This window comes from Octodon degus, unplaced genomic scaffold (assembly GCF_000260255.1).
Source record: "Octodon degus isolate 3935 unplaced genomic scaffold, OctDeg1.0 scaffold00001, whole genome shotgun sequence".
NCBI classification, from domain to species: Eukaryota; Metazoa; Chordata; class Mammalia; order Rodentia; family Octodontidae; genus Octodon; species Octodon degus.
This window is the reverse complement of record NW_004524577.1, coordinates 108,951-121,735: the sequence shown is the minus strand read 5'-3', so window position 1 is coordinate 121,735 and position 12,785 is coordinate 108,951. Positions and strand designations below refer to the sequence as shown.

The window sequence follows — 12,785 nt, the reverse complement described above, 5'->3', positions numbered from 1 at the left end:
CTCCTCCTCCTCCTCCTCCTCCTCCTCCTCCTCCTTTTTCCCCCTTATGGCTCCCCAATAGCTGATCAGTAACTCTCCTTTCTTGCTGAGCTGGTAAGAATGGACATCTGGTCCTAGAAATCTCACAGTCCCTTATTAAGCAAGTGATCTTAAGCAATACTCATGAAAAGCAATCATTTTGTTATAAGACTGCTAAAAGTGGAGTCTTCTTCTCCAATTATAATTCATAGGTACACATGAAATAGAATATGTGAACTTCCCTCAAATGGAAGTACTAATTATAATAAATTAAGAATTTTTGGTTTTCTGAGACATGGTACTACTGTATAGTTCAGGCTGACCTTGAACACACAATGTAGCACAGGCTGGCCTTAATTTCATGGTAATATTTCTTCCACAGCCTCCCATGTGCTGAGATAATAGTTGTGTACCACCAGGCGTGGCTTAAGAATGGTTACTTAATAAATGATTTATTATATTAATAGAAACATTAATTCAAAAAGTACTTCACTGCATAGTGACTGTATGCCAATTATTAGTGGTACAGAGATGAATATATTATAGTTGTGGCCTTTTAGGTGCTTTTGTAGTGTTATAGGAATGACAGGTTGCTCAGTAAATTACATACCCACACAGTACAGTACCTGTTAAAATGGAAATGTATATACATTGCTTTTGGGAACTCAAAGAAAAAAGGACCTGTTGGGATGCCAAGATGTGGTTGTCTAGGGCAGGGAGACAGCTTAGTAGAATAAGCACTTCCCTGACAAGTGCAAGGGTCTGAGTTCAATCCCTGGTTCCAAAAAAAAAAAAAAAAAAAAAGATGTGGTTGTCTAGAAGGTAAAAACTTGAGTCCGCTAAGCATTGTCCATGTGCTTAAGTGTGAGGGAAGTGCTTTGCAAACTTAGGAAATAATATGAAGAAGAGCCAGGAGAAGGAATGACCAGAAATATTATAGGAAACTGCTTGGCATAAGTGGATCGTGGAGCATAATGGCAGACAAGTTAGAGCAATAAGGGGAAGTAGGCATAGCCTTCCATGATGCACCTAAATAAGTTCAGAGCTCCAGTACCAATGGGAAGGTATTGAAAACATCAAACAATCAATTGAGAGGATAAACTTTGCAATCTATTAAAAAAATTTTAAAAAGAGTAGATAAACTGTGAGATACAGAAAAAGCACTGGGAGGGAAGATGAATTGGATTGGAGCAGAATGTAGGCATACTTAAGATCAGAATTAGAGTGTCTCTGAATAAAGAAATGGTAAATCAATGCAATGGAAATGGAAAAGAAAAACACTCTGGAGGCATGTAGAATGAAAACCTTATGAGATGTAGAGACTTATTAAGAAGTAGGAATCACCAGTGACTGCTTTAAGGCATCAGGGGGATAAAATCATGCACAAGAGGCATAAAACATGAAACAAGACTGTGCTGGGTTCTTTAAATTTGTGGATTACTGAGTTTTAGATGACCATGTATCCTAAAGGAGGAAAAAAAATAGTATGAGGCTATTGAATTGCTGTTTGTCATTCACTTAATAAATCTATTTCATTATGAAAAGCCCAGCTTATCATATAGGTCAAAAGGTACAGTATGTTTTCAGCTCATTTCTAAGGTTATTAAGAATAACCTTATACAGTTATTTTTCAAACAACATACCCAACAGATATTTCATGAAAAGTCTCTTATCTAGATAAGTTTAAGTATTAGAGGATTGTAAGAGTTACTAACCTGTTCGCAAACAGGCCACATTTGCAAGCCACCACTCTGGAATCTTGGGCAGAATCACAATTACTGGATCTCCCCTTTTCAGGGAACAAGCTTCTGTTAGTATGTTGGCAAATTTCCTGGATAATGATCCCAGTTCCTCAAAACTCCACCTCATTTCTTCTCCTTTTCCATTTATCCACCAGAAGGCTGGATTGGAAGGTCTCTTTCCAACCTGAGGAGAGACAAATCAATCATGGATTTAGAGATTGTTGTATAATAAAATCCTATTTCAAACAACTTCATGAAGTATATTTTTCTGAAGAAAATTCATAAATTGTTAGTTGGAACTTACATGGAGTTTATGTAAACAAAATTCTGGGGTCCTTATTTTCTTTCTTTAAATTAATTTTATTGAGAAAGAAATAGCAATGAGACAGTTTCAGAACAGGTTAGTAGGACAGTTACAATAATTAATACATTGTGTATTGTTGTCTTCATAATAGTTATTCATATACAAGTGGAGACATGATATCTTGTCTAAACACTATTAGTACAAATCTTTCTTCTCATTGAATTAAGAGAAAGTAGCTATGTATCTATCCTAACTAATTTGCATATACAGATATATACATTTCATTACAAAATGGTTATTTATTTATTTTTGTGGAACTGGGGATTGAACTCAGATCCTTGCGCTTGCCAGGGAAGCACTTATTCTACTGAGCCATCTCCCTGGCCCTGGTCCTTCATTTATATCCCCTTTTGGTTTAGTTTTGTCAGAGAGGGGTATTTCATTGCCATTCAAATATTGTGGGTGTGTTAATTCAGCAAAATAATCCAATATAGTCCAGTAGACCATAATAATAGTGGGTTATCCGCAGGACTGGCAATGTCAGAAGTTGTTGACTTGAGCCTTTTACAGATCAGCATATTAATATGGCTTTACTTTTTGTACCTCGTGTTTATACTTTTTTGCTGGATGGTTAAGATCAAGATAAAGCAAGACCTATATAACAAAAAATGTAACTTTTGTATCTGACAAGATCAGTCAAATCCCTTCAGGATTTACCCTGAAACCATGTGCAGCAGTCTGTAGATCTTTTGTCAGTGTCTGAGTCATGGTCATTGCTTGGCCAATTTGCTCTCTGTGAAAGCCTGAGAGAATGTTTTCTAAGTGACTCTCTTTAGGCACACTCTACATTGTTGCTCATTTTTCTCTGTGGCCCCATAATCTTAAACAGAAAATCTGAGACACCACTGAGTTATAGGATTTCTAAATTTCTGTGTAAAAATGTGTAATTGGCTTTTTTTTTCACGTTCAATAGCGATTTAAAGTTTAGCATATCAACCATTGTTAGAAAATAACTGTGTTATGTCTAAGGTATTTGATATTCAGACAAATAGTGATGTTAAGCTCAACTGTCTATGTTGTAGGGTAATAATATCATTAAGCTTCTCTTCTGGAGGGTTAACGACTTAAGTTTTCAGACCAAAAAATTAGAGAAAAAGAAGGGCAACAAGGATAGCCAACATTTTGGCCCTAGTTCTTCAAGGTCAGTGAGGACTCAGGACATAAGAGAAGCTGTACTATAACATCCTGGGGTCCTTATTTTCAGATTTGGGGAGTCATTCATCATTCTAGCTCTTGTCATTTCTTATTTATTTATTTTTTTATACCAGGGATCAAACTCATGACCTTGCACTTGTCAGACAGGCATTTAAGCCATGGAGCTATCGCCCCAGCCCCATTTCTCATTTAACCTGGTAGGTTTTATCTCCAGAAAGTTATGATATTTGTATCCCTTTACATGTCTTTTAGTACTGTATCTATGCTTCATTTCCTACATTTCTATTGGAGTCACTTTTTATTTAAAAAATATTCAACCTAAAAAATTACATTTATACAATTCAGGCTTTCTCAACCAACCTGGGAAAGTGTGGGCCAGATAATTATTTTATCCTTTAAATGATTTTTAGCAGCCTCATTCCTCTCTACCCATTAGATGCCAGTAACAACTATCCCCTCTACTTCTTATTCCCTCATGGCAACAAAATGTCTCAGTCATTTAAGATGTCCCTACCACACAAAATTGCCCCCAGTTGAGAAATTGCAGTCTGACCAGCGTTTGTCCCATACTTTTTCCATCTTGGTCCACTGGTCCAGGACATCTTCAGCAAAATTGAAATACTCTGGAATCTCCAGTTTGAAGTCTTGTTTCATGGACTCATAGCTGGAAAAGTTCTGAGGAGTTGCTGTTCTATAATCTTTATGCAAAGCTCTCACAGAACCAGAAATTGCTAGGCACTGAAGGCACCTTGCACGAAACATCTTCATGGCAACAAGAGCTATCATTAGTTTTGTTGGATCTTTTAGCACTCAGAAGTTCCATGAAAATTAACTCATCTAAAAGACAAGCAAAAAAGATATGCATTCACTTCTGTCCCAGAGGTACCCGTATCCCAACATATTATTAATCATCTTAATTACCATAACACCATTTTCTGAATACTTCCTATATTCTAAATATTCTGCTCCATTTTTTAACCGACATTTTGTCATTAAATCCTGAGTAACTCTATAAAGGGGTACTGTTGTCATTAATTTACTGATAAAGCAATAATGGTGCCAATTTAAATATTTTTATTGAAGACATTGCATTTTCACTTATAATGCAGTGCTTAAAGTGCAATGCTATGTTTCCCTGTGTACATGTTCCATTATTCAAGTATTGACAATGCCCAGTACTTTACTATAGTAGCTCAGCAATAAAGGTTTTGTCTTGATTTAAACCTGAAAATATCTGATCCTGGCTCATTCTCCTGACTACTGTACTATGCACTGTTGCTTCTCAGATACATTTCTTTTTGTGTGTGTGTGTGTGTGTGTGTGTGTGGCCAGTTCAGCCCACCTGGGGGGCGGGGCTGGCTGGCATGTGGTGCTGGGGGATTGAACCGTGGTCCCTGTGCTTTGCTAAGCTTGTTCTAAGTAGGTGCTTTAGACCACCGAGCCATCTCACCAGCCCTCAGATACATTTCTAAAGGAATAAAGATCTGTGGCACTTGGTTAATCTAAATGTTTGCAAAGAGATTTCTTAGCTAGAATATTTCAAGTGGAAATTTCAAAAGTAATATAGAAATATTAGGGAGGATTTTTCACAGTGGATAATCTATAAATGAAGAAACTGAGAGTATCCCAGTACCAATTAGGCATGAAAGCACAGCTAAGGTTTATAATCTGTTTACTTTATAGGTTGCAGTTTCCACACTCCTAATAAGTGCCGCTACTACCTTCAAGTCCAGGCTTGAGGCTGCATTTGGTGGAGATGTAGTAATAGGTCTTTAACCTTTAGGCTTCAGTGGGAAGGCCCCACGGAGCTACTCAGCCCTCTCTGCTTTGGTGGGAAATCATTGGATCACAATGTTGAGTTTACTTGATTGTGCTTGTTTAAAAAAATACAGTTCTAAATTGGACATGGTGAGTCCTGGATTCTTAACTCAGAGGCTGAGGCAGGAAGATGGCAAGTTTGAGACCAGTCTGGGCAATATAGTGACTTAGCAAGATCCAATCTCAAAAACTAAAAAAGGTTGGGGAGGTACAATGCAAAGGCTTTGGGTTCAATCCCCAGGAACACTAAACAAAAACAGTTCTAGGAGGTATGAGTATTTGGAGTTCTCCCTTTATATATTCAATATTTCTCCAAATTTCATACAATGAAACATGTATTATCCTAATCATTAAATCATAACTTCAAGTGCAATTCTGACCGTGTGGTGTAGGACAACTTGACTATGTCGAAGTGTTTCTGTACTGATAAGTTGCCAACACAATACATTAATAACAGATATCAGTTTATTTTTTATCTTACATGAACCTGGGGTTTGGTCTTTATAGGAATGTACTTACTGCACAGGTCAATCCTTCTTCTAAACTTTCCTCTTCTTTGTGTGAAGACCTGATGGGTTATTGATCTGTTTATTTGTTTGACTCATTATGTAGTTCAAACTGGCCTTGAACTCACTATAATCCTTCTTCGGCCTCCCGAGTGCTGGGATTATAGCTATGAGCCACCATATCCAGCTCCAATCAGTAGTACTGAGCACTGTAACACTGTGTGATTTGAGTGTCCTCATTTTTCACCTGCACAGAAATCATGAGCTCCAGAAAGAAAAAGCACTGGCTTCAATCTATCAGGTCAAACACTCTAGACTTGTCATTCTCAATTTGAATATTTTTACTTCAGTTCAATAGAATTTCAGTATAGTGATTCTCAATCCTGACTATACATTTAATTCACTAGGAAAAGCTCTTTAAAATGTTCTTATATAAGCCTAAGTCTTGTACTATTAAATTAGTGTCATTGGGCGTGGGTGTTGGGTCTTATAGTTTCAAAAAAAATTTCTTAGGAGTGTACTAATGAGGGGCTGGGGAGATGGCTCAGTAGAATAAGCACTTGCCTGGCAAACATAAGGGCCTGAGTTCAATCCCCGGTTCCGCAAAAAAAAAAAAGTGTGTACTAATGCATAGTCAAGACTGAAAATCACCCACCTGAAAATTATGGTCTGTGATCGAGCACATCAGTAACCTGTGGAAACTTGTTAAAGGTACACAGTCTCAGGCCCCAGCCCAGACTCACTAAATGTTAATAAGATCCCAATGTGTTTAGTCTGTAGTTCAGAATTGGCCTACAGTGTGTTGCCTAAATATATTAGCTGATCACAGTCATGGGATGAGTCCCCATTTGGCACTTAAGAACTGTGCTCTTCTTAGAATTATTAACTTCTTTTAATTATTAACCTCAATAAGTGCTTCCCTGGCAAGCACAACAGCCTGAGTTCAATCCCCCAGTTCAGCAAAAAAAAAAAAAAAGAAAGAAAAGAAAAATTATTAACCTCAGTTTTACATTTTACCAGTAGAAAAGTTGCAAGAGTTGACACAAAGATTGAAAGTGACCATGCTTGCATAATACTTGCTCTGATGCCTGACATAATATTCTTTGTCACAATATGGACTGGCAAATTTTGGTAGTACCAAAGTGAAAGATAATAAATCTCTTGGGCTTTGTCAGTCATATGTGGTCTAGATCAGAAATACTCAACTCTGCTGTAGTCAATGACAAGACGTAAACAAATGAATATGATTTGGTTCCCCAAAGGATCTTATTTAGGATACTTAAATTTGATTTTCATGTAATTTTGATGCATCATGAATTATTGTTCCTGTTTGATTGTTTTCAACCACTTAAAAATGTAAAAACCATTCTTAGTTTGCAGACCACAAAACCAGACAGAAGGCTGGATTTAGCCCATATAGGATATAGTTTGCTGTTCTAGTCACACTAGAATGTGTATTCTCTGAGGATAAGAGCTTTGTCTGTTATACTCATGCTGCTAATTCATCTCTGTGAATTATAATAACATTTGGTCTACAGTAGCCATTTAAGAAATACTTGTTGAATAAGTGAGTTTTTCAGAAAGCAGAACTTTTGGCCACAGGTTATTTCCACAACCCAGTATTACAGTAGATCTAAGAAGTACCTCTACTGCTTTAAATAGTTATGTGACTACCTGTACTGTCCACATGTGGCAGTTTGTTCAGTCACACTATGTTTCAGATGCTTAATAGCTGTGACTATCATATATTGTCAGTCGACCACTATAAGCCAATTGTTGTCATTGATGAAAATTATTTTGAACAGTGCTGACTGAAAATAGTTTGGAACTAGACTGATAGGAAACATTAAAATGCAGAAAAAATTAGGGGAACTTTTCCCAAGATAAACTGAAAGTGCAAGCTTTAACAAGAAAAAGAGTACTCGTTAGGACAGAAGTAAAATTACTCTGAGGTCTGGTTTTGGGGATTAAGTCCTCAAGTTCTAATATGTTATTCTCTTTGGCACTGGGGACTTGGTAGAGAGAACTACTGGTCTGAACTGATTGCTGGCAAGTTATAATCTGCCTATTTCACTGCTGTCTTAGTAAGAGTAACATTGGGTTTCCTTCCAGTGAAGGAAGTAGGTAATGCTAAGATTTTTTAGTATAACCTCTTTTTCTCCTTTTAATTTTTTATATAATTTTTTCATATAATTTAATAAAGACATACAGTGAAAAATGTGCATCCACTCCCCAGCATTGAAACTTCCCAGTTTCATCCTTTCCCCTCCACCTAGCAAGCCAATATGTATATTTCAGGTTTTTAAAATGTGTTCTCAATAGGCATGGTGGAACATGCCTGTAATCCCGGCAATCAGAAAGTTGAGGCAGGAGGATTGCCATAAGTTTGAAGCCAGCCTGGGCTGTATAGTGAGTTAGGCCAGCCTGAATTACAGAGAAAGACATGGTTTAAAAAAAAAAAAAAGACCAATGTCTAAGGTTTCCTTCCACATATCAGCTCACAATGTTAAAAATGTGCTTTCAAGCAAATATGATCACAGATTCTTATCTCTCACCAATTCTGCAGAATGGCAGCCTTTAATGAACTCTACTCTATCCACTAAGAACATTTTTTGACAGTGTGGTTTTGGAGGACTTTTCATGTTAGTACACCAAGCTCTTCATTTTGTTTCTTAAAGTGGTTACACTACCAGCTGCACCAGACTTTCCTTAATCCAGTCTTCTATCAATGATCACTTCAGTTGTCTTTAAATTTCTACAATTTAGAAAATTTGAAACTATTTTTTTCAGAAGAAATGTCATGATTCTTTCATTCATTCTTTTCATTCATTCATCACTTGGACACAAACAAGTAGCATTTAAAAATAGTTAAGTGTATTTTTAAATTTCTGATACTATTAAAATAAGAGGTAAAATTTTAGACTGAGTAGAACAAATAACTTTGGGCATTACACTTTATTCTTGGTAAAAGTAGAGAGAGAACTACTGGTTCATTTATTTATTCAACAGATATAGAATGCCTACCATGAAATGTTTCAAACCATAGAGGATATACAGAGGAATGAAAAAGACACATAAGTAAAGCAAAAAAAAAGTGATATTACACAAAAAGCAAAGAAGGTAATAAGAGCAAAGAAAAGCTATTTTACAAATTATTTTGGGGCTCTGTGTGATATTTTTGCTGAGATTTGATGAATGGCTTCACTGTGGTAGACATTTCACATTGATTTATTATTTCCACAGTACAGAGAAGGAAACACAGACAAGAATGTACATATCTACATGGACAGTGCATTCAATTACTTGTCAGATATTTTTGAGCACTTATTATGTATATGAGATACTTAATGTTGAAAATACAGCTGTGAACAAGGCACAGCTAGACTTGCCCTTCCACCCTGAAGTTTATAGACTGAAACAATTATGGCAATATTATCATTGGGTATAAACACACTGTTTGCTGATACTGAATAGAATTAGAATTCAGTGTGATTTCTTCCATAAGACTAACATAGAAAATGCTCCACCACACTCAGAATCCTTCAGATATACATTGGAAAGAAAATTCATTCAGAGCTTAACACCACCTTAACAATTTTGTTCTGCCAAAAAGAAAGTGTCAACATCCTTTTCTGAAAACCATATTGCCTTCTTACCCACGAAGCTCAGTGCCTGCTTTTTCAACAATCTTAAATTCTTTGAGATGGAAAAACAGATAATTTTGCCAGGCTGAGCCCAGATTTTTATATTGAGCCACAGACATGTAGCTAAGGAAAATTCTAAACAAAACCATAACTATTGACTGATCAAATGGCATTTTGAAAGTATTTAAGGTCTTATAAAAGATATAGACTATATATCCATAAAAACAGCTGTGTCCACAGGCCTTTAGCTTCTTCACATTTCTGTAATACTCCTCACAGTCCTTGCTCTTGCCAGGCAAATGTTTATTCTACTGAGCCGGCTCCCCGGCCCCTCCTGCCATTCTCTAAAAGACCATTCTTAAGCCTCTCACATATACAACTTTTGGAGTTTTCCCCTATTGGAGAAAAGTGGCTGCTCCCAGGTTATCTTCTTAGGTTTTGTATCTGTCTGTTTCTTAAGGTTTCTTGGAGCACGTTTGTGGATTTTCTATATGATGTAGATTGCTACCGAGTAGGGTGGGAACTAAGTGGGCAGTTTAAGGAAAGACTAGCCAATACTCAGGTGCAATTAAATGTTGTCTAAAACCTTTTACCAAGTAAACACATGCACGTAACCAGAAAGGCTCAACAAAAAAGCTCATCTACTATACTAAAGCTTTACCTTTCTGCTTATGCATTCTCTTCATCACTTACAAGGTGATGTTTCACAGAATAACTGAGGATCCTGACAGAGATATCTTTTTTACTCACTATTTCTGTGAAACCATTTGTTAAAAATTTGTTTCCTTGTTTCTTATCTTTGATCAAAACAGAAAATGCCTTTACAAGGACAGCAAATGTTATATGAGAAAGAAAAGAGACTCACTAAAGTTGCAGGTTCCAACACAGCTGATGTGATGACAGACCTGTTTCATAGAAGAGCAGCACTACACCTCGACTTCTCACCTCTGCCAAAGGTTTGGAAGGCAGAGAAGTAGTCTGACAATCAGAAGGAGCAAGGCTGGCCCCGAGTGCCTTGTTAGATTGGTGGAAACTCTGGTGGGAGGAGCAGGAGCTCTGAGCTAAGCACTGAACATTTACACAATCCTTGGCAGGCGTCCTTATAACTGGTAATGAGTGACCTATACAGCACACTTTTAGCAGGCTAGAAAAACATTTTGTTTTTTAAGCAGGAAGGAAAATGTCCAAGTAGTTGCTGAAAGAGACTAGTCTGGTGAAAGGGTAAAGGAATTATTCAAGAGAAGGAAAGAACAAATACAATAAGATATAGGGGTGTTTTTAAATTAAAAAAAAAAAAAAAGCAGAAAAAAAAATGGAAGTTGAAAGGCAGGTACAAATTGAGCTAGATTTCATCCAGTCGGTGGTCTTGAACTTGTCGAGATTAAACATAAACACTATCATGCTATTCTTGCCTGAATCCTTCAGTGCTTCTCAGCTTACTCAAATCCTCATGTAAATTACAAGGAGCTGTGTAACTTAGCACTGGGTCCTCTCTGACCTACAACCCATTCCTCCTCTACCCTATTGTGTGGCAGCCACATCAGCCTCTTGCTCTTTCTCAAAAACACGATGCATGTTCCCAGTCTTGGGATTTTTGGGCTTCCACTGCCTATGACTCTTCACACAGATTTGTTATGGTTTCTATCTTGATGTCCCCCTAAAGTCTCATGCACTCATGGTAGGTGGGCTTTTGGTGGGTGACTGGATCATGACAGTTTGATACTCAGCAGTGCGTTAGTCTACAGAGGAATTTATAGCTTAATGTGACTTGGGAGGTAAAACCTGATTGGAGGAGCCTGAAGAGTATATTCCCCCTTCCTTCTTTGATATCTCTCCTTCCTCACTTCCTGCCACTGTGTCATTAGCTCTCTGTCCTCTGCCATGTAGTTCTGCCTTAGAGCCAGTAGAATCTGGACTGAAATTTTACACACTATGAACCAAAATAAACTTTTCCTCCTTACAGTTGTGGGTGTTGGGTATTGTGTCTTGGCAAAGAGAAAATAACTAAGATATTGTGGCCAAATCCTTCATTTCATGAGATGTCCTATCAAAGAGGTTTTCATTACCATCTTTTTCTAAAATAGCACTTACCACTTTGAGTGTAATGACTTTATTTGCTGAGGTATAACTATGGCCTATATTTGTAAATTTCAGGTATTCAATACTTATTTGATAGTCATATGAAAAAATGATTCTTTCAATTACATGACTTAAAAACTCATTTCAATATCTTGTAAACAAAGAGAGGAATTTATAAGCACTTTTCTGTTCCAGGAGGTTTTTTTTTTTAATTATTGATTCCTTGGGATTTTCTGTGCAGATTATGAGATTATCTACCAGTAGAAAGTTTTACTTCTTACTTTCAGACCCATATGCATTTTATTGCCAACTGTACTGATGAGCACCAGCACTGTGTTGGCTAAGAGTGGTGAGAACAGAAATCGTTGCCTTTCCCCTGATGTTAGAGGGAAGGCACTCAGAGCTTCAGTTAGCTGTAGGGTGTTTATTTTTATAGATGCTCTTTATCAAGCTGAGAATGTTTTTGTTTATTCTAATTTTTTCCTGAAACCTTACCATTTATAGGTCTTGAAGTTTGTCAGAGTTTTCTGCATCAATTAATATAACCCTGATCTTTCTTCATTAGCTTCTTTTTTTGTTTCTAGCATAAAACATTTATTGTTTTTTGCTCGATCTTTCCAGTTGGTATTAATTTTCCTGTCTTTTATCAGTGGTTTACAATTAATTTCCTTTCTGCTTCAGAGACAGATTCTCCTTATATAACCCTTGTTGACCCTGAGTTTGGCAGTCTCCTGCCTCAACCTGGGACTACACAATCATTCAAAAACCTTTAGCTACACTAACAACTCCACAGTTACAATCTTTTTCCTATAGCCTGAATATATGTTTTATTACTTGTGTACTTTTGAGGACCGTAAGATCATCTGAGAATCAGTATGGCAAATGACCCAGAAGGTACAAAACTTTGTATGCACACCTGAATCACCTAGAATGGTGCTTTAAAAAACACCGGATGTCTGGCCTCTACCCACCTAGTACGTGGTTCACGAAGCTTAAAGCGAACCCGGGCACCTCCATAATAAGTGCCGCTGTAAAGTGTCTCCGAACTCAAGAATCTTTGGGACCTTGAGACTCAGCAAGTGACTCCCGATGTCAGCGGACTGGAATTTAACACAGCCTACTGGTGCCACGCGTTCAGTTCTCTCCAGCTGTTACTCCCCAGGCCGTTGCCATGCCTCTGCAAGCCGCGATTCGCCCTGGCAGGGTCTCCTTTCTTAGGGCTGCGAGACACCCGGCTCCCCAGGCTAGACCGCGCGGACCACGTGACTACAGAGCGGGTCGCCAGCGGCGGCCATGTTTGAGGCGGGCACCCAGCCTCGTGGCCCCGGAGCCGGGACGCGCGCTAGGGACGCGGTTACCAGGACTTAAGATGGCCGCCGCTGCACTCCCCAAGCCCACGGGCCGGTCCGTTAGTCGCCAGCCGGCGAGCTCGTTCGAGTCGCGCCCGCCGCGGGCCTCA

General features: G+C 37.9%; 1 protein-coding gene across 1 annotated transcript in view; it reads right to left on the bottom strand.

Moving 5' to 3' along the window:
• LOC101574813 (acyl-CoA synthetase medium chain family member 3) overlaps nucleotides 1-10,282 on the bottom strand; it is a 69,078-nt gene extending 58,796 nt beyond the window's left edge. The window contains exons 1-3 of the mRNA XM_023701278.1: nucleotides 10,113-10,282; nucleotides 3,850-4,116; nucleotides 1,734-1,944 (exon numbers count right to left, since the gene is read on the bottom strand). Coding sequence (XP_023557046.1) covers nucleotides 1,734-1,944; nucleotides 3,850-4,065 — 427 coding nt within the window. The 5' untranslated portion in view covers nucleotides 4,066-4,116; nucleotides 10,113-10,282. The remainder of the gene's footprint in view (nucleotides 1-1,733; nucleotides 1,945-3,849; nucleotides 4,117-10,112) is intronic.
• Between the last annotated feature and the right edge of the window lie 2,503 nt (nucleotides 10,283-12,785).